This window comes from Arvicanthis niloticus, chromosome 2 (assembly GCF_011762505.2).
Source record: "Arvicanthis niloticus isolate mArvNil1 chromosome 2, mArvNil1.pat.X, whole genome shotgun sequence".
In the NCBI taxonomy this organism is placed as follows: Eukaryota; Metazoa; Chordata; class Mammalia; order Rodentia; family Muridae; genus Arvicanthis; species Arvicanthis niloticus.
The window spans coordinates 120,787,058-120,809,491 of NC_047659.1; the positions used below are offsets into that span (position 1 = coordinate 120,787,058).

The following is a 22,434-nucleotide window of genomic DNA, read 5'->3' on the forward strand; positions in this document are numbered from 1 at the left end:
ATAAGTAAATACATTTTTAAGGAGGTTGCTAGTTGGTTTGTTTGGTATCTTTATTTATTTATTTATTTATTTATTTATATATTTATTTTTGATGCTGCGGTTTGCTCAGGCCATCCAACAAACTAAAGGTGTGTGCCTCTCCAATGTTTTTGCCCCCCTAAAGGTACAGTTCCTCAGTCTCTGTGGGGCCAGAGGTAAGGATCCAGCTTCTGAATTTCTGAATTTGGCTTTTAAGCCTAAGACAGAGGCAGACTGGATCAGCTAGACATATGGTCTTTGGGAACGTAGTCCCTGTCTACGTCTTTTGATACAGGGTTTCTCACTGGCTTAGAGTTCACTGAATAGGCTAGACTGACCTATCCTATTCTCAGCACTGGGGTTACAGGTCTGCACCAGCAACCCTGGCAGTTTTATTTTATGTGAATGACTGTTCTGCCTGTGTATGCATCTGTACACTGAGTGTATGATTTCCTGGAACTGGAGGTAACAGACAGTTGTGAGCTGCCTTGTGGGTGTGGAAATTGAACTCAGGAAGAGCAACCAGTGCTTTTAACACCTGTGCTATCTTTCTTGCCCATTAAATTTTTATTTTTTAAAGTACTGAAGGTATTCAAGCAAAACTCACAGAGCCTCATTGGAAGCTTGTGTGAGGAGGGTCAAATACTTGAGTGGATGGATACATATGTATGTATGCATACACACACACACACACACAAATAAACACACACGTATGACTTTTTGTTATTGTTTTTGAGACAGGATTCCTCTTTCCTGGTTGCCCTGAAACTCGCTCTGTAGATCAGGCCTGCCTCTGCCTCCCGAGTGCTGCGATTAAAGTCGTGCGCCACCACTGCCCTCTACATTTCCATATATATTAATATATACGTATTCGTGGAAAAGTGGTCTTTCATACAGGCTAGTGTTAATACCGACTCTTCCAATAAGAAGCTCGGAACCTAGCGCCACTTACAGACGTTTCCTTGGTTCCACAGGTGCAAAGCCTACTCACAACGATCGTCTTTACACGCCAATTAGTTAGATGTGCACAAGAGTAAAGCATCTCTAAGTGAGCTCGTCAGTAGCTGGCCGGATCCGTTATTATTGCGACGTCTCCGAGGCGGAGTAAGCGCAGAGGAAAGCCAGGAGTAGCCAACAGGACGCGCCTTCCGCCGCAGCTGCATCCGGGGGTCTGTGGCCTCCGGACTTCCGGTCCCTCCGCCCTGCTGCCCCGCTTCAGGGATCTGAGCGCAACGCGCAAGTAGGGCGGGGCGTGCTGTACGGTGCGGTGCGCGTGCGCAGGAGACACGAGAGGGACGAAGCCAAACCTCTGAACCGCCGCCAGGTCTGCTCCGGCTCCACGCCGCCCGTCGCGCCGCCACCCGGGTCCTTCTCCTCCTCCTCCTCCTCCGCCGCCGCCGCCGCCATGGGAGTGCAGGTGGAGACCATCTCTCCCGGAGACGGTGAGTAGACACCAGCCGCCGGTTCCTCGACCGCCGCTCGCAGCCACTCACCTGCAGTCTGTCTCTCCTCAGGGCGCACCTTCCCGAAGCGCGGCCAGACCTGCGTGGTGCACTACACGGGTGAGTCGGACGGGCCGGGTGGGGCTGGGCGGGAGGGGCGGTGGCTGGGAGTCGGGGCGTGGTGGCCGCGTGGCCGGCGGCCGAGGCCTGGGCGGTGGCCATGCCCCGAGGGACAGGCTGGGCCCGCCGCGCCGAGAGGGACTTGGGGTTGGCGCAGTCTCGTACACCCTGAACGGTGCGCGGCCCCGGATGCCGCAGGGAGCCTACTGTCTAACCGTAGAAACTGAGGCTGGGGCGAACTCATCGCCTGGCGGAGGTCATGCGCTCCGGGCCAGGGACGACCCTTTAGGAAGATTTGAACTGTTTCCGAACCCCGATGGCATGATGCCTTCCCCATGCTTTGGGATTCTCCCTTCAGTAGTTAAGGGAGAATAGTCCTAGTCTGCCCAGCCACCCTTTCCCAGGGGAACCCTTGAATTCACCTTCTTGGGGCGGGTGGGAAACGACCCACTTGCTAAGTCATTATTGTGGCTTCACGTGCCCTTTCGGAAATAGATAATGCAATGTCTATTTCTCTTTGACCCACTTGCAAATCTCAGCCTCCATGGCAGTGATTACCAGACCAAAGGCTGTGTACCATGTCATTCCCCTCTCCCCTTTCTGAGAGTAGAGACTTTCTCACCCCCATTTTTAAAGATAAAGGAAACTGGGGGGTCGTGAATGCAGTACACAGTAACTAAATCAATGGAAAATTTAAAGACGCACACACCCAGCCAGAATACAAGTATCAAGACCATCAAGACCGCTGGCCCTGGGACCGTCTTTTACTCCATGCCCTTACAAGGTCTTCCTGGGTTGGGGAGGGGGGAGGGGTAGCTTACTGTGACTTCATAGCTAGGCTGAGTGGTGTAGCCACAGCTGATAGGAATCGGCTTCCCTCCCCCTCCTTCCCTTTCCCACCCTTTCCTTTGTCCCCCTCCCCATCCTTCCTCTGTTTCTTCTGCTCCCCACTCTCCTCCACTGTCACCACCCCCACCTTTTTTTCTGGCTGATCTGGCCAAGCTGTTCTGACTCAAGTTGCCTTCTCTCCCTAATCATGGGAGGATCCCGCTCTTGAGGGAAATGACTTACTGGGAAGGGAAGACAAGGCAACTCACATCCTCCTCTCTCTGCCTCCCCCCCTTCTATGATTTCTTGAGTAGAGAAGCGGGCAGGAGATGGTAGAAATTAAGAACTAGGAGGATCTTTAAAAAGCTGCCAGTGGAAGGAATATTGAAATACATCTTCTCATAGACCAAATCAAAGTAGCTGTCGTGGTAAGACCACAGTCAGCACCTTAGTCTGGGAGGGTTAGAGGAACAATCATCGGTTTAGTCATCTTTGATAGCAAGTTGAAAAAGAGTGCCTTGCTTTTTTTTTTTTTTTTAAATACCTGTGTAAGGCAGTTTTAATAGAGTTCCTCATGTTGTGCCCCCCCCACCCGTAAAATTATTTTTGTTGCTGTTTCATAACTAATGTTGCTTCTGTTATGAATCATAGTGTAAATATGTTTTCAGTGGTCTTAGGCAATCCCCGTGAAAGGGTCGTTGGGCCCCAGGTGGAGTTTCAACCCACAGATTGAGAATGTGGGCAAGTGGACAGTTCTGTGACTTCCCACAGCCCTCTTTACTTTGGTTTGTGGCAACCACAATACAGTGTCTGGTTACATCTGTCTACGTCCAAGACTGCACCTCATCCTTGCCTAGCTTGTGCTTCACTGCTGCTGAAAGCCAGGTACCAGGGTGTAGGCAGAAACAATTTGCTATGCTTCTTGGTGAACTGTCTGGATAGAGTGTCTGGAGCCTTTTCCAGAAAGAAAGAGAGAGAAAGAGAGAAAGAGAGAAAAGAAACCAAAAAACAAATGACTATGTGACCCAGAACTCCTAATGCCTCTTCAAGTCTGTTCTCCATGAGGGCGGCACCCACCCACACGTTCCCAGAACGACAGCAGGACCCTGGCACACATTAGAACAAAAGCTTTCTTTTTTATTTCATTTTGATAAACTCCACAAAGACGCCTTAGTGAGAAGCCAGCTGTGCCTCACGATCACAGAATAGGCTGTTCTGAGGGCGGGTGGCTTTGTTCCTGAGAGTCTCTGCCACCAGCCTCCCAGGAAGAACCTGTTTGAGACCTGTGGGGGCGTGAGAGGGGGAGATGTGCTGTGGGATCACCTCCAAAGCAGGAAGGCTTTTACATCGCTAGGATTGCAATGAGAAGAGAACATTGTCTTAGATTAGAGAAAGAGGGTCTTCAAACATGGGAAGCCAGTGCAGTCCCAAGAGAGGAGGAGAGAGCCCCTCTCTCTTATCTCTGGTTTTCTCTGCTTGCCTCCATCATTTCACTGTTGAAGATCTATGCTTCTGGCTGGTAGGTAGTGGAAGCCTTCATGCCCATGCTGTTTTTCTGTTTCCTTTTGAATGTCTGGCTCAGGTTATTTGCCTGAGTGACTGAGAGGAAGGCTATAAATGACTGAGGCTTGAGTTGGGTTAATAACCCTTGGTCACGTGAGTTTTAGCCAAGTGTCCATTTCTGCTGTTTAGACTGGGTCCAGAGAAACAGCAAAGGAAGTAAGGTGACCAGCCCCTCAGCCCCGAACCCTGCATGCCAGGGATGAACCCCAGGACCTTACAGGTACTAGTCAAATGTTTCAACTCTGAGAGCTCCATCTCCAAGCCTCAAGGATGTTTGAGATGCCAATAATGACTGACTTTGTGCTACTGTTAAGCCTTTCTCTGGTGTTTTCTGTGACTTATGCCAGAACCCAGCATGAGTGCAGGCTTGAAGAAGACTCTGAGTGCCAGTGAGAATATCTAGGGATTTCTAGAGGTATGACAAGCCTTGACTGAGACCTGAAGGAGGAGGTGGGACAGTAAGCCATACAGTAAATCCTTGAAGGCTGAGTGGATTTACATAGCCCCTCCCTCTCTGCTTCATGGTCACTGTGGAGCTTATCCTAGTGCATATTCCCTTTCATGAGACCGCAGCAGGCCACGTGCTTGCCATTGTGAGAGCAGTCTCAAGTAGACTGAAGGAATTTTTTTTTTTTTTTGTCTTAAAATATAGCTAGACATCTTGTCCTTGGGATCAATAGCCTCTTGGTGTCTGATGGAGAAGCCAAGAGTCCCTTGGCATCATCTCCAGTCTGCCTGAGGCTGTCAAAGTTCCCAGGCAAGGTCTGGCCCATTACTTTTAATTTTTCTTTAGTTTTCTTCTCTCTTCTTTACTTTATTTTAGTCACCCCTCTGCCAGTTGTTTCTTAGTTGGTGACCTGATGTCTGGAAGGAAGCTCATATTTAAGAAATGCCTCAGGTGATATTTTTCTAGTGTGTAATGTCTGTCACAAAACAGGCTGGAGTTGTATGGGTAGTTGTGACAGTGTTTTGTTGTTGTTGTTTGGGTTTTTCCCTCCTTTGTGCAGCAACAAACGAGGCACAAGTGGCTAGTAAATTAACTAGAGAAAGACCTGATCTAGTAGGGTTTAGCTCAAGAGGGGGACCAATATGACAGTGTGACATGTCAGATAGTGAGAGGCTCAATGGAAAGACGAAAGCAGAGAGGGACGGCGAAGGAAGAGTTTGTTTTTAATGGAGACAGTTGGAAAAGTCCTGATGAGTGACACCCCCTCCAGCATCAATGCACAGCAAGTTTGGTAGTGGGCTTCATGGCCATCTGGAGGAAGAGTTCTTAAGCAAGGCCCAGTAACTGGAGTGGATTGTGTGAAGGAGTGGTGGCCAGTGGGGTTAAGGGAACTTGATATGTTGCCATGAAAACACTCTTCCTCTGAGTCTGAGGAACATGTCTTGAGCTGACCTGGATTTTAACCTTCTCCCTCTGGTGGATATATAGTACCTAGCTGTATCCCAAGTGTGAAGGCGTTCCAGCCTAGGCCATCAGCGTAATGCATGCTGTTAGGCATGCTCCTCAAAGGATGAGGGTTCAGGAGGCATGGGGTAGCTATGGCACTTTTTGAACTGTACTTAAATCCTTGTGCTCCGTGTGCCGGGTACTGGAACTCTTGTCTGTTATGCTATCTAGAGTAGGAACAAGGTTGAGCTGTGGTCTTGGCACCGAAACTCTTCAGAGTGGTCTTCAGACTTGGATGTTTAAGATTGAATCATTTGGAAGCCGGGTGTGGTGCCTCATTCCTTTAATTCCAGCACCAGGAGGCAGAACAGCTGGATCATTTATGAACTTGAGGGCAGCCTGGTCTACCTAACAAGTTCCAGGTTTCACAAGGTGAAACCCTTTTGGAAACACAGAAAGATTGAAGTGGATGGCCCCAGCCAGGACAACCTCCTGTTACTCAGGTGAGGAAACAGGTATGCAGAAGAGATGGAGTGGAGTGAGTGCCCATATATGTAGCCTTATCTCAGGGGAAGCTTCTGTGTGAGAGTAGTGCAGCTGGCCTGTGCTGCCTTGGCTGTGTGAACAGGTGAGGGTTTGGTTCTGTTGCCAGATTTCCTTAGTTTGGTAAAATGTTGGCACCATGAACTGGATCCCGCTGTGGAAGGGTTGCCTTCTGATGGCATTGTGAGTTCCCAAATCAATCACACAAGTGCTGTTGTCTTCCTTCCACAGGTAAAGACAGGAGAAACTCTTGTCTTACCCCCAAAGAATGCCTCTCGTGTGGGTGCCACTATTCCTGGAGAGCTTTTTAAAGAAAAAAAGTGAAAACAGCAATAGTGTGTGCCTAAGTGCTACTGCCGTGCCACAGGTGGCCATTTTGTTATGTGCACTGTTATCATTCAATCTGAACACATCTGTAGTTTAGTAACCTAGAACCATAGAGGGTCATTATTTGTTTGTTTTCCAAGACAGTCTCACGGTGTAACTCTGGCTGTCCTGGAACTCACCATGTAGACCAGGCTGGCCTCACAGAGGTCTGTCTGCCTCTGCCTCCCAAGAGCTAGTGTTAAAGTCATGTTCCTCTAAGCCCAGCTTAGCTGGGCCATATTAACTTGAAATATGGTGTCTTACTTGCCATGAGGGTATTTTCCTGTTTGTTAGATCCAAGACAATATAAAGTGATCCAGTCCTATCCCAAACCAAACTCAGTGAAATCACTACAGTTGTTTGCAAAGCAGGTTTAACAGCTTTGCTTCTTTTGAGGGTCACTCACTGTGGTGGGATGCTCTGTGTGCCTTTAAATGTGCACTTTCTGTCCCAAGAGCTCCAACCATCCAAGTTGTTTTCTTGAACTCAAGAGTTTCTCCCTGGGGAATGGGGGTTGGGGGTAGTGGTGGGGGTGGAGGGAAGTGTGTCTGCCCCCTTGGGTAAGTACTAATAATAGACTACCTCCACTGCCACATTCCTGGGACTGTGGCAGGGGTTTCTGTTTTTGTTTTTTTGTTTGTTTGTTTTGCTTTGTTTTTTTTTTGTTTTTTTTTTTTTTTTTTTTTTTTTTTTTTTTCCCCAGTCTAAAAGAAAGTACTTAAGCTCTTTTTGGACTTTGTTGCTTTCTCCTTGTACCTGTTACGCTATAGTTCACCCTTCCCTCTATTATCCAGTGATATCATTAGGACATGGGAGAGAGCCATACATTGAAATCCCGTGGCAACTGGCACCTGTAAGCTAGAACTGCCTGGAAGCAGTGGCACTTTGTTTTGAGTGTCTGTGCCTCAGGCACTCAGACAGGCAAGAAGACTTATCCAAGTATACAGATGCCTAGAGTTAGAAGGTGTCTTTGATTTCTCTATTTGAACTCATGTCTGTGTGCAGGGTACCTAGCATTCTTGGCACCAAGAATTTAAGAATGAAGAGCACGATTCCTACCCTTGTAGATTTTTAGCTGTGGTGGAAAAGGTGCTGTTGTCTTTAATGTGATTATGAAAAAAATGTGTCGTTCATGAGTGCTAAGGAGAGAGACAAGAACCAGGCAAGATTTTAGATGGTAATGGCCTCAGCAAGAAAATGAGAGTAGTATAGCTGAAGGAGATAGGGATCCATGTCCAGGGCCAACTGAGTAAGAGTGCGGGCAGCACAGCAGCAAGTAGGCGTGCACTTGAGTGAATGCAGACTACAGCGGAGTAGAGATGTGGAGGAAGCAGGCAGCAAGATCAGAGAGATGGCAGCTCTTGGGAGCCTCTTTAAGGATTTAGTCTTCTGAAAGAGGTGGTGAGCCTGAGCCATGGGGGGGCTCTCAAAAGCAAGGGTCGGTTTGTATTGTTTCAAAGGCCCTGTCTGGCTGTTCTTGTCAGGTTTGTGCTGGAGGGAGAATGGGAGCAGAAGCAGAGAAGCCAGGGAAGGGAATGAACCCCTCAGGAGGAGTATATCCTAGAGTAATGCAGATTATCTCTGGCTAGCCACTGTTTATTTTGTGATTACCATGGGAACTGAATGACACACCCACAAGGGAAGAGTTTACCTGTGTTCTTCCTCTGTTGCACAGCTCCTCCCATTGTGGGTCCTGACTTTGTTGGTCATAGAATCTAAAGGGGTACGGCCAAAGATAAGAAGTGTTTCCTCATGGTTGGGCATGTGCTTGCACTTAGTGGGCCAGGCAAGTGATGGGATGGAGTTGGTTCCTTCTTTGGATAGGCACTTGCCCTCTGGCCATACCATTCACCAAGGGTATCCTCACAAGTGCAGGAAGGTTACACTGGGCTGCAGTCACAGGAGCCTAGAAGTGGACTAACACAGCTCAGATACTTGCTGAAGAGCTGTTGCTCTTTTCCAAACACCAATTTTGTTTTCTTATAATAAAGTCTATTGTGAGAAGTCTAAATGCCAAGCCTTTCCAATTCATTACTGGCAGCAGCATTCTTTCTGTCTTTCCTGTACTGATTCATTGTCAGGTAAACTGATTTTCTAGTCATCCCATTCTTAACTGATCTGCATGCTGTTCAGTTATATCATCAGTGTAACCACCATGAGTAGCTTTGGGCATAGGGCTGACGGCTCCCCATCCCCTCGGTAAACTTAGCATGGGGATGTTGTCTTTCTAACAAAGAAGTTATGCAGAAGGGGGTTTGGGAAGCTTCTGTGTCTAATAAAGAGGGAAGAGAACAGGGCTGTCCCGAGGCCTCTGCACTGCTCTCACCTGGGAAGGTCTGAGGGGTTTCAGTTGCCAGGCTGCAGGCTGATGTGCCTTTGGGGGCTCTCCTTCCATGCAGCAGCTGCGCTGGTTGCACTTAGGAAACTAATCTGGATTTTGGCCTTAGCAAGTCCTTCTCCCTCTCCCATTGGCAATTGACAGGAAGTTAGCTTTGGTTTTGTCGTGTTTAGTTACTTGATCATTTTATTTGATTTAAATAAGAGGGGTTTAAAGTCTCTTTATAACATCCTGTATTTTAGCCAGTAAAATGTTGCCTGTGGAAACCTCATGAAAAGACTGGTGAGTGCTGTGAGTGCACTTTGACTACAGTTACTGAAGCTCGAGTAGAGGGCATTGAGACTCCGCCTTCTGAAAAGCAAAGTGGCAGAAATGATCTGAAATGATAATTGGTGATTCTCATGATTTGAGTCTTGGTCTTGGCCCTCACTGTTTCTGTGGTCTGAGCTAAGCACTGGGAGCGCAGTCTAGGGCACTCCAGTGTTGTGCTTACCAGGTGCTGCCTGTGGTTTTTCCCTTTGCCAGTTACTTGTAAATAAGAGCACACTCCAGAACTGGGTGTGACTGATGGAGTGCTTGCCTGGCGTGCTACGGTGGAAATAGGTTTGAATCTCCCCCTAAACTCCTCTAAAATCCTTCTTCCCTGCAAGGATTTGAGCCTGATTTCCCCCAGTGAGAAGCTGCATGGGGTAGAAGTGGGCTGTGTGAGAAGGGAGCCTCCTCTTGTCGTCTTGTGCTTTACATTGGACACCCCCATTTCTCACCAATTGGATACTTAAAGGTTCTGGAAAGTAAAGCCAGCCCCTCTAGGAGTACCCTTCAGCTGCTGCTTACCATATGGGGAAGAAGGTCTAAATATGGAAGCTCCTGCTTATTCTGTCCTGTTGGTCCATAAGCCAGGCAAGGGGAGCCAAGGGTTGAGCCAGATGCCACTGGGACATAGGACAGAGTCCAGGTCTGTGATCTTGAGCTTCAGTCAGCCCTGTGTACCATGATTTAAGGCTGGAAACCGAGAATCTACAGCTCTTCAGACAGCTCTCAGTCATGAGGTGGAGTTTGTCTAATCAGAAATGAAAGTAGCCACTGCTGTCAGCAAATGTAAGTGTGGCCTTGAGAGCAGAAAGCTTGCTATGTGTGAACAGTAGCCTCAGTTGCCCTCTCCCGGCGAGTCTGCTTTTCCTCTAGGATATTCTGTGCGTTACTTGGCAGGTGTTGAAAGGGATGGAGCACTGCTGAGACTCGACCTGTTCCCTTTTCTTTGTCCTTCTTCCATTCCCTGTGTGGAGCAGGAACTGAGCAGATGTAGGGGGTTAGTATCGCTACCTGCTACTTTTTTTTCTTCTGTCTTTGCAGGGCAGGTCTTACTTTGTTGGTCTGGCTGACCTCAGAATGATTTCTCCCAGCCTTCAATATAGACAGGCACCTCCATAATCTTTTCCTTGTTACAGTTTTGTTAATGTTCAGTTGTCATACAGTAAATGTCACATGTTTAAAGTGTTTAGTTTTAGCTGCATGCAGTGGCTCATACTTAGAATCTTAGCAACCTGGAGTCAGAAGCAGAAGGATTATGGGTATGTATTAAATAGTGAGACACTGTCTGAAAGACCACAACAGTGTACAATTTCTTACACCCTGCTAAATAAATTCCCTGTGAAGCTCCCATCTGCACCCTTCTCTAGCTGCTACTCTGTTTTCTTAGAGCTTAGCTTGCTGCTGGTGGTGGTGGTGGTTGTTGTTGGTTTGTTTCTTGTTTTTTGGTTTTGGGTTTTTTTTTTCTCATGGTTTTTGTTTTTGGGGTTTTGTTTGTTTTTGGTTTTTTTTTTTTTTTTTGGTTTTTTGGGGTTTTTTTGTTTTTTTGTTTTGTTTTGTTTTGTTTTTGAGTCCAGGAACTTGCTGTGTAGACCAGGCTTACCTGGAACTCAAAGAGATCCTCCTTCCTCTGCACCCTGGAGTGCTGAGATAAAAGATGAACACCTGTATGCCTGGCTAGTTTTTATTTAGACATTTACTCATAAATGTTAACTATGTAGTATTTATTTAGTCTTCTGGTTTCTTTTACTCAGTGTAAGTATTTCAAGATTTTTTTCTGACTTCTCCATATAAATATTGTTCCTTTTTGTTGCTGAGTAGTTTCTGTGTATGGGTTATGTGTCCATTCACCATTTGGTAGATGGTTGGGTTGGTTCTTAGGATTGACTGTTAAACATTGGTCTAAACATTGTGTATGAGTCTTTGTATAGATGTAGACTAAGATGAGACTGTAAAGTAGGATGGGTTGGCCAAATGGGGCACTCGTGCTCACACCCGAGTCCTTTCAGAATAATTGGCTCTGTTTTGCATTCCACCAACAGTGTAATATTCTCCCTGTACTTAATGTAGCCAGTCTTTTAGTTATTTACTTTAATCGGTAATATCCTTCCCGATGGTTTTAGTTTGCATTTTGTAATGATTAGAACTGTTGAACATCCTCTCATATGCTCACTTGCCATCTGTGTACATGTGTTTCAGTGAAGTATAGGTTCAAAGCTTTGTCTTGTTTAACTGGCTCTTACTCAGTTTTGATAATCTGTTTGTTGTATAGCTCAGGCTGGCCTTTGAACTTGACAATCATCCTTTCTTATTCTTGCCTTTATTGGTTTTGTTGTTGTATGTTTGTTTTTTGTTTTTGTTTTGTTTTGTTTTTTTGAGACGGGATTTCTCTGTGTGGCTGTCCTGGAACTCAACTTTGTAGACCAGGCTGGCCTCAAACTCACAGAGATCCATCCACCTGTCTCTTGTCTCCCGGGTGCTGGGAATAAAGTTGCGTACCATCACTAACCAGCCTTGTTCTTTATACACTCTGAGTAGTATAAAGTTGTCTTGTCTTGGTTGTCTTGTCTTTTCTAAAAATAAAGTTTTGTTTTATTTGTTTGTGTGTTTGAGACAGGGTTTCTCTATGTAACCCTGTCTGGCCTAGAACTCACTCTGTAGATTTGGATGGCTTGGAACTCACAGAGATCTACTTGTCTTTGTCTCAAAAGTGCTGGGATTAAAGGCACGTGCTACCATTGCCTGGCTAAAATAATTTTAAGTGGATTTCAATGTCCAGGTTTTTTTTCTTTTTGATGGCTTATACTTTTTGATCCTATACCTAAGAAATTTTTGCCTAGTCTAAGATTGCAAGGATTTCTTTGCCCATGTATTCTTCTAAAGAATTAGTCAGGTTTAGCATTTTACATTTAGGCCCATGGTCCATTTTGAAGTAACATTTAAGGGCTGAGAGATGATGGCTCAGGACTTGCAGATGCCCCATATAAAAGGTGGGCATGATAACATGTAACCTCAGTGCTCCCTCAGTGAGGTCAAGACAGAGTCCTTGAAAGCTTGCTGGTCAGCTAACATGGAGTATGAAATAGTAAACAAGAGACTGTCTCAAACAAGGTGGGAGGTGAAATCTAAGGTTGTCCTCTGACTTCCGTTTATGTATTATACAGTACACACACACACACGAACACACATATAACTTGAAGTAATATTTGATATAGTGTGAATATGAATTCCGATTTTCTAACTGTTATGTATGTAGCAGGGGCTGAATAAGTGGTGGTCTGTTAAGTTGACTCTTGCTGCCTCGAGGACCATCTCTGTTCTCACCTCAGGAAACTCTCAGTGATGTGAGCTGGAGCCATTGGAGGATGGCCTTGCTTATTTCCCAGCTTTCAGAGATTACTGTGTCTAATATCGTAAATCCATTGTTTCATTGAGGTTGTTTCTTGGTTATTGTGGGTAGTTTGGTTGGTTGGCTATTCAGAGACAGTTTTGTCCATTTTCCTCCATCTAGGTGGATGACAGAAACCCTATCTTGCTGTTTTACATCTGCTTTTCTTTTGTTCTGCCATCAAAGCTGAGTAGCATAATTCTCAGAAAGCTGCATGCACACTCATGCCTGCCTTTCAACATTTCTGTTTTTCTCTGCATCTCTCCCTTCTAGAACCTTCCTACCCTTTAGCACATTGTGACACCCACTCAACTACCCTTACTTCTAGGGATATTTATTTACTTTAAGAGCACTGGCTGCTCTTCTAGAGGTCCTGAGTTTAATTCCCAGCAACCATATGGCAGCTCACAGTCATCTGTAATGGGAATGATGCCTTCTTCTGATATACATACGTACATGTAGTCAAAGCACCCTTATACACTAAGTACATAATTAAATACAACTTAAAAAAAAAAAAAAAAGAATTCAGTTACCGGGTGAAGGGGAGCCCCAAAGAATATTTCCTACTCTCACTTCTTCCTGGGAAGATAAAATAGATTGACAAGAAATGACTATGGTCTGAAGCTCTGGAGCAAGATTCAAGTCCTCTCTTTTTAGACAACATGTGAAACAGTGTAAGAGAATAAGGCAGTGATCCTGTTTCCTGAGCTAATAGAGCCTTTACCCCTCCATGTCCTGCATGAATTTAAGATAAGGAGGTTAGACATCCCTTACTGAAGAACTAACTGCAGGTAGAAGCTCCCTCTGAGCTTCCTGCCTGCTGCCAGTCAGCTGAGGTAACCCAGGCAAAGCAGCACCAGTGCATGTCACATGTAGGAGGCAGTTTTCCCCTGCTTTTGGGAATCAAGAACTGTGCAGAGTGTATTGTACATTTTCATTGTAATTAAAATGTGGTCCTGCTTAGGTCAGAGCCAGGTTCAGATTTAACAAGAAATAATTCTTTTGGAGACTACTTTATTTCTTAAACTGTCGGTTACAACCCATTAATATATTGTGAAATTTATTTAGTGCAGTCTTAATTAGGTTCTTTTGAAAAATGAGAAGTAGTTCTCATAAGGACTGTTCTTACCTGTTTTGATTATTTGTTCATATACAGTATAGGTAGGTGTGTGTCAGGGAAGTATTTTTGGCCTTGTTCCATTCACTTACTCCTTGTAGAAGCACTACACTGGGGCCAAGTAGATCAACCAAAGCTTTGTCTCACACAGGTTATACTCAGCCGTAAGTATCCACAAACACTACTGAGGTGGCAAAGCATACTTCCCAATTCTCCTTTGGAGTTTTTTCCTAAAGAGGACACAGGTGAAAGGCTAAGACACATTTGTGAAGGAATATTTTGCTGAAGCAGACACAAGTGAAAGGATGTTCTGCTAAAGCAAGCATGTGAAAGAACGCATGATGAAGGATTTTTTTTTGCTAACGACACATATATATTATCTACCTTACATTGTATAGTTGAGCTCCATTTGTCAGGACTCCAAAGGGGGGGGGGCAGGGGAGGGAGGGAGAGAGTCATGCACCAAAAACTTCTGGTGGGGTGTTGGGGCTTTTTGCTGACCAGAGCTGATTGGCACAGTGATGGCAGCTGAGGCAGACATGTGCTGAGGCTAGACCCACAGAGAACATGATGTTTGGAGGCTGTATAAGAAGGAATCTATAGACAGTGACAGAGGCTGAGCTTGGCTTACTTACAGACCTAGCTATAACACTTGTGGTCTCACATCTTCACTGATGTTCACTTCACTGAGAGACGCATAACCAAAGACTTTTTCTGACGTTCTTATTGGCCCTGATCCCTCCTACTGTCTTGTGCTGAGGCTGAGGCCTGGCTGTCTCTACCTGATAGTGCCACTACTACTGATTCATATTCACTATCCCGACTCTACCAGACTAGACTACTGATATATCCATAAAGTGTTTATAAGTAGATTGAGCTGTCCTAATTGACCTGTGAACTAAACTGTCAATTTCCAGACAGCACAGATGAGAGTTACTCCAAAGAATCATTTCTAAACAGGTCCACTTCTCCTGTATTCTTTTTTCCCCCACTACCTCTGGTGGGTGGTGGACTAAAAGGGAGGTTAAAACGTTTAAGAACCATCATTAAAAATAGACCTTAAAAAAAATGGAAGTTACACTGGCCTGTATGTTTGGTCTAAACCATCTATAATGGCCTAGAGAAAGGCTTAGGTTGAGTAGTCTGTCTTTTGGGCTGGGCTATAGCTCTCCTAGAAAGCTGATGGTGCGTTGGGAGTGGAAGTGGGCCTCTGGGTCTGCATTATTTCATAGCCTCGGTTCAGATGCCCCTCTCGTCATGCTTTTCTCAGAATATTTTATTTTATTTAATTCATTCATTCATTTTGGAGACAGGGTCTCCTGGTTGTCCTTGAACTCTACATAGACTAAGGTTGGTCTGTCTCTGCCTCTTAAGTGCTAGATTAATGGCATGTGCCACCATCCCCAGCTCAGGATTTAAAAAAAAAAAAAAAAAAAATGTGTATGCGTGTTTTGAATATATGCGTTTGTACCATGTGTATGTCTTGGTGTCTGTCCATGGAGTCCAGAAGAGAGCTTTAGATCTCTAGAAATGGAGTTACAAACTGTTATAAGCATGATATGGGTGCTGGGCACAGAAGGCAGGTCCTCTGGAAGAACAGCCACTGAATGTTCTTCATCACTGAGCCATCACTCCAGCTTCTTTTATCTGGATTTTTTTTTCCAGCAGGTTCTTGCAGACACTTAAGCTTAAAGGCCAGGGACTGCTCTTTTATCCTGGGTCCTCACTCAAGGTCTGCTCAGAAGAGCCCAGACCAGGAAGAGTATTTCTAGTTGTCAGTTATCCTTCATGGTTCACAGGGCCCCCTGTTCATTGGCTCTGACCGTAGATAAGCTGCAAAGCCTTACAATAGGTTTCCTTATTTCTGTTAAAGCAGTACCATAAGCAGAATGGAAAGGCTTGCACATGTCCAGGGAGAGGATTCTGAGAATCTTGGCATCTTTCTTTCCCTAACTTTGGGATCAGTTAGGTGGCTCCTTTGGCTAGAGTTGTGCTGGCAGTGAGCATGTGTATAGCAGGTATTGTGGCCTAGAGACTAGTTACTGATAGACCCTTCATGTCTGTTGCTTGTCAGTTCTTCTGTCAGGAAGTGATTGTTTTCTCATAAAAGCAAGTTAAATGTATACGCCAGCTCAGCAGTTCTAGGGTTCCACACCCTGTTTCTTCAGATTCAGAACAGGGTAGCTCCTGTTTTTCTCTTGTCCTTCACCTCCAGTCTTCAGGCTGTTTGAGGAACATTTTGCCCAGGATATTAGTCTTAACTCATGCTTAGGACAGCAGCTTCCACCATTTTCTATTTAGTTAAAGTCTAGAAGTCTAGGGACTGTGATAACATTCTCAGTTCATCTCTGTTTCCACAGCCTACTGACCAGGGCTGACATTGTTTTCCCCCAGGGTTTTTCCACATTTATAAACACATACATGTGCATAGGATTCTTTGTCAATGGATCTTCAAGCCCTATTGTGTTGCATATCAGTCCTGGGCCCACCCCAGCTCCCTCCAGCCTGGGGTTGCTTTTGAGAGCTTTCAGGAGCTCAGGGTCAATTACATCAGTTGGCTGACACTGGTTTCCGGAGAAATCCATGCAGGAGTGTTTTTGAAAAGGGACCTGCAGATGTCTGCCACAGATGTATGTCTAAGTCCTCGTTTCTCACGGTGCTCAGCATCTCCATGGCTGGAGTTCCCCTTTCATTGTGGTTTGCTTGACCCTTGGGAAATCAGTCCAGTAAAAGGAACATGGTATGAGGGGTTTTGTGTCATTTTGCCTCTTGAGCAAATTGCTTCACTTGTTGCCAGAGATTCATCTGTGAAGTGGGATGTGCTGTGAAAACATGAGCTCCAGCAGTGGGCTGAACATTAGAGTGTTCAGTCCCTCTAGCCATCATGAGCTCCAGCAGTCGGCTGAACGCTAGTGTGTTACAGTTTCTCTAGACATCATGGGCTCCAGCAGTGGGCTGAATGCTAGCGTGTTCCAGTCCCTCTAGACATCCGGGTTATTTACTACTTTCTCCGGAAGACTGGCAACTCAAAAGCTAGCCCATGCTCAGGTTCCTGTTTGTTTGTTTTTGTTGTTGCTGTTTTTTTAAAGATTATTTTATGTATATGAGTATACTATCTCTGTCTTCAACACACCAGAAGAGGGCATTGGATGTTATTACAGATGGTTGTGAGCCACCATGTGGTTGCTGGGAATTGAACTCAGGACCTCTGGAGGAGCAGTCAGTGCTCTTACCCTCTGAGCCATCTCTCCAGACAACACCAGAGTACTTGGTAAAGCTGTTCTCTTGTTGTCTCTTTCCCCATGTTGCTGAGAGGATTTCCCTCTCTAGTTGAGGACTCAGTCGCTACCATGGAGAGCAGCAGTGTATAGTCACAGCCAGCCATGGAGCAGGGTGGAGAACATGCTGTGTGCTTGTTACATATGTGTGCTGTGGCAGAATTGGGGATGACTGCCTCTTGCACGGGAGGACCTTACCAAAGGAAAGCACATTACTAATTGAGAAGACCATGGTGCTAGGAAGGTTACGGCAGGGAGCTTATACTCTCCAGAGCAAGGTAGGAGCTGTACCTCAGAGTGGGATAGCAACAGACTGCGTGGCATCAGGTCATCTGCAGAGCTGCCCAGTACGGCCATAGGGATCCTCCCTATGAGCTGACTGAGTTCCCAGGATGAGGTGCCTGTTGGGGTACTGGGGTACCGCTGCTTTCTCAGTGCTCACACCACGTCTCTTGTTGCTCACATCACAGCTGCGTTTTCTTACAGGGATGCTGGAAGACGGGAAGAAGTTTGACTCCTCTCGGGACAGAAACAAGCCCTTTAAGTTCACACTAGGCAAGCAGGAGGTGATTCGAGGCTGGGAAGAAGGGGTAGCCCAGGTATGGTCTCCTTTTGTGTCATAGTATCTATCTAATGCCCCACAAGTAACACTGGGAGGGCTCATTCTTTATTTCCAAAGATATATTATTTTGATCTGTGTGTTTACCTGCCTATATTGGGTGAGTGTCTCATGCCTTCAGAGATCAGAAGAGCACATTGGATTCTCTGGAACTAGAATTACAAATGGTTGTGAACTGCCATGTGGGTGTTGGGAACTGAACTTGGGTCCTCTACAAGAGCAGCCAGTGGAGAGAGAGCCACCTCTGCAGCCCCACAGGATCTCTTATATTGTTTAGCACACAAATAAACTTTCCTTGCCTTTTCCTGCACAAAACTGCCTGGGGTTTACTTTGTTTCCTCAACTTTGACATTCCATGACTGGACATGACAAGATCAATATAGCTGAATGTTCTCCAAGGGGTATGGGTGCTATAATTTAGTTAACCAGAACCCTAATGAAGGCCATTTGAGTTCCCAGGATGAGGTGCCTGTTGGGGTACTGGGGTACCGCTGCTTTCTCAGTGCTCACACCACAATCTTTTTCCAGTATTTTGTTTGGTAGCAGAAAAATACTGTGTACCTGTCTCATAGTCTTCACTTTACATGTGTGCAGGTATTACTGAAGGGCAAGTTCTAGAACATAGGCTCAGTTACTGCCTTTGTAGGGTTATACTCTGAAGTGTCAGCGGGTTGTAAAGGTGCCAGCAATCTTTAAGTCATTTATATATGACAGCAGTAGCCGGTGAGGGGTCAGGATTGGGCTGAAAGACAGACTGGGTAGGTGAGGCATATACCTCTTCTCCTTTTGGTTTTTTGGTTTTTGTTTTTTTGGTTTTTGTTTTGGTTTTTTAAACAGGGTTTTTCTGTGTAGTCTTGGTTGTCCTAGAAAGGATCTCACTCTGTAGACCAGGCTGGCCTGGAACTCACTCTGTAGATCAGGCTGGCCTGGAACTCACTCTGTAGACCAGGCTGGCCTGGAACTCACTCTGTAGATCAGGCTGGCCTGGAACTCACTCTGTAGATCAGGCTGGCCTGGAACTCACTCTGTAGACCAGGCTGGCCTGGAACTCACTCTGTAGACCAGGCTGGAACTCAGGAGACAAGACATACACCCGCCTCCGCCTCTGTCCCACATGCTGGGACTAACGGCAAGTGCCACTACTACCTGGCTTCTTCATTTCTCCATGTTGATTTGGCTCTGTGTTTCCAGGTACAGGATCCTATCACAGGTGCAGTTTTGAAAGGTTCTCTTTTTATTAAACAATGTTTTAGCCATGTTTCCATGTTGTATCTTAAAAGCCCACTGGGATCTTTTTTTCTGATAGCTAACCCATAGTATAGATATGTGTATGAAGTCATTATTCTTTGTGATGGACATATATAGGTTGTTAGAATATTCTAGAAAGTAGAATTGTTGAGCTATTTTATTAGATAAAGCCAAGGACTTGAGTCAGCTATGGTAGTTCATATTTATAATCTCAATACTTTGGAGGCTGAAGCAGTGATATCTCCCAAGAGTTGAGGTCTGCTTTGGCTGCATAGTAAATTCCATGTTAGTGAGAGCCACACTGCTATTCTTCTAAAGATAGTTTCCATTAATTAGTATAATGTATAAATACTGTATATGAAACATATGGTATCCTGTTCCCCAGAAAAATCAGTGCCTTTTTTTTTTTTTTAGGCTTGAAATTTATTGGTTCATGTAATCCTTTAGTTCCCAGTGAGAAGGGCATGCCCTGGGTCACCACACTCAGGCCTTTGGTGTTCACATTGTATTAGTCTGTGATGCCTCTGTAGCAAGTGTCTAAAGTGTCTCACCATAAGATTGTAAGTGTAAGCTGGGTGTGGTGCTTTTTAACACCTGTAAAACTAGCCGGGCGGTGGTGGCGCACGCCTTTAATCCCAGCACTTGGGAGGCAGAGGCAGGAGGATTTCTGAGTTCGAGGCCAGTCTGGTCTACAGAGTGAGTTCCAGGACAGCCAGGGCTACACAGAGAAACCCTGTCTTGAAAAACCAAAAAAAAAAAAAAAAAAAAACACCTGTAAAACTAACTTGACTTGAGGCAAGAATATTATAAAGAGTTTGAGGCCAGCCTGTGATACACTAAGATACAGAGTGAGATCCTGTACCTACCTAAATCTAAACACAGAAAACACAGAATAGTGGACTGTCCTCAGAATTTTTATTTAAGCTTTTTATTAAAGTGCTGTCTGCCCTCTTGTGTTTAGAGTTGTCACATCAATGGATTATACTAACCACAAATGAAAAGGTTGCATTTGATAAACACTTCCTCTCCCCCTTGTCCTAATTGTACATAATACAGTATGAGAACTGTTTTGTGTGACATCAGTAAGTACTGACCCTTTAAAAAGTCAAGAGGGGTTTTTAATTGCTATTGGTTCCCATCTAAAGTGACTGCCCCCCCACCCTGAGATTTTCACAGTGTGGGTGCTGCCTACTGGATGGGTAGCTGCAGTCACTAGTCTTGGTCAACACTGTCCTAGCGGGGGACACCTAGTAACCAGCTCAGCTTGTGCAGAGATTGGAAGTATGTCCAGCTGATTTTAATCCTTCGGTTTTTTGCTTCCTTGTTTGTTTGTTTTTTCACAGATGAGTGTGGGTCAGAGAGCCAAACTGATAATCTCTTCAGACTATGCCTATGGAGCCACTGGGCACCCAGGCATCATCCCACCACATGCCACTCTTGTTTTTGATGTGGAGCTTCTAAAACTGGAATGACAGAAGTGGCCTCCTCCCTTAGCTCTGCACGTGGGTAAGAGTACTTAACGCTGAAGGGCTCTGAGTGCCTTTGTTTTTCCCTTGTTAGGGTCAGGGTTTGCTAAAGACAAGGACAGAAAACACTGTGGCCATTCTCTCTGTCCCTCCCTCCCTTTCCTTCCCTCCCTCCTCCTCCTTTACTTCCCCCTACCTCTCCCTCTCTCCTTCCCTCCCTGACCTCCCCTCCCACCCCCCCATGTTAATGTTAGTGTAGGAGTTGACCATTCCGAGAACAGGATGGCATGTGTATTGAAGGAGCTCTTGAGGACGGCAGCTGTTAAAGCTTTTTATATGTAACCTATTGAGTATAAGCCTTTGGAGCCACAGGCCGAGTCCCTAGTGCTAGCGTTCTAGACTCTCAGAAGTAACAACTGTGGATTTGTTCTGCCCTGTGCTTCTAAAAGCTAGTAGGAAAAGCAACATGTCATCTTGAGCTGCCTTAGGAAGAAGCCCTAAGATGAGACAGTTCTAGGAAGGAACTGTAGGAGCCAGAGGGTGAAGGAAACCGGGCCTGTTCACATCCATATGGTGGAAAGTAGAACTGAAGCCTGTTTCCTCCTCTCATTCTTAGAACATTAGGCTCAGCATCCTAGTGGTATGGATGGTCTTATTCTTGTGGCTACTAAAATCTCTTGACACATGAATGCCACCCTTACAACTGACCCAGACTTTGCTGATTGTTTGTTCTACCCCTGAAATCCAGAGGCCCCAACCAGGGCTGGGTGAGGATGCTTTTGTTAGAAACCTGAAGCCATTTGGATCCTGGTGATCACTGTGTTATCAGCAGTGTGGGGGTGGGAGGGGCAGCCTTCTCCTGTCCTTAGTATGCTAAACTTAATGTTAGGTTAACAAGAGAAAAGCCATATGAACTACATGTGGCAAGTTGAGCACAAGAAAGTTGCTTGCCTGGAAACCCAGGCAATCCATCTTCTTTCTCCAGCTGTAAGAATTGGCCTGATCCCAAAAGACCTCTCAGCTACTCAGGACAGGACTTGGCATGACAGATAATAATAGTGACTATCCACACAGAGAACAGAGTTGCTGGAACTTACAGATTTTCTGTCCCCAACAGATCTGCCATGGAGGAATCTGGTACCTCCAGATGGGTGCACATGAATCCATGGGGAGCTTTTCCTGATGTCCCACCACTCTTTGTATAGACATCTACCCAACTGAATGTGTTCCGTCACTCAGCTTTGCTTCGGACACCTCCATGTCCTCTTCCCCCTTCTGTATGTGTGATGACCTAAACTATATGCCATAAACCTCAAGTTACTTTGTTTTGGGGTGAAGACTCAATTTCTGTCTTTCAGATCTAAGTTTCCAATGAAGTATATTGTCAAGTGTTAACAGCACAAGTGATGGATTAACTTTAGAGTAGGAATTGGTGTTGGGGGGGATTTGCAAGAATTTTTATTTTATTTTATTTTAATTTTTGGATGAAAATTTTATCTATTATATATTAAGACATTCTGCTGCTGTGCTGCAAAGCCATAGCAGATTCGAGATGCTGTTGAGGGCAGGATTTTTCTCCAGTGAGGGAGGTCCTGTTAAACTGAAAGCCCTACCCAAACTGAAGTGGGAAGGGAGGGAGAGAGCCTTTGCTTCTGACAGTCCTCCCACCTGAAACTGGCTGCCTTTTAAAGCAGGTCCCTTCACTGCTGTGTTGGACACTACAATATCTGTCCCTGGGTCGGCAGGGACCTCGGAAGCCTTCTTTATGACCTGGCTTAATTTGTTTTTCATCCTATGATTTTTCTAATGGATTTTCTGGACTTTTGTAATCTTGTAACTATCCAAGCTCTGCTTCCTAAATTTTAAGAACTTCGGTGGAAAGTTTAAATTGAAGGTGCTGTTTGTAGACTCCCTGACCCAGTGGATGCCCAGCCACCACCACGACAAGTCCTTGCGTGTTCGTTCTCTAAGGAAATGATGCTGGCCATCACAGCTTCAGCATCTCCTGGGCTCTGATGCTTGGCTCTCTCTGCTGATCTTGGCTTCCTGGCTTTTCCTCCTTCAGTTCCTTCTCACCCTCTGCTGTCCTGTGTAGTGATTTGGTGAGAGAAAAAGCTTATGTCCCCTGCCCTCTGCACTACATATGCGGTTCAAGTTTTATTATTGCAATAAAAGTGCTTTATGCTGGCTTTTCTCAGCCCTGTGTCATGGAGGTTGCTTGTGCATGCCTTATGCCCCTTTTAGCACAGAGATTGGTAGGTATGTAGTGTCCGTTCTTGACAATGCAGCAGTGAACAGCCCTTCCCCCTTGGCCATGTGAGGCTTGGGGCAGTTGGCATAACATAGGAACTGCCTGGGGCCAGGCTGGGGTCAGTCATGGTCCTTCACATCCCTTACC

The 22,434-nt window shown here is 45.5% G+C and overlaps 1 protein-coding gene across 1 annotated transcript; it reads left to right on the forward strand.

The window, feature by feature from the left end:
- Positions 1-1,266: 1,266 nt before the first annotated feature.
- On the forward strand, positions 1,267-22,233 carry Fkbp1a (FKBP prolyl isomerase 1A). Its single transcript, XM_034494788.2, has 5 exons — positions 1,267-1,460; positions 1,533-1,580; positions 17,190-17,302; positions 19,914-20,076; positions 21,154-22,233. Exons 1-4 carry the CDS (start codon positions 1,424-1,426, stop codon positions 20,040-20,042), a joined length of 327 nt encoding a protein of 108 aa, XP_034350679.1. The 5' UTR covers positions 1,267-1,423; the 3' UTR covers positions 20,043-20,076; positions 21,154-22,233.
- Positions 22,234-22,434: the final 201 nt, after the last annotated feature.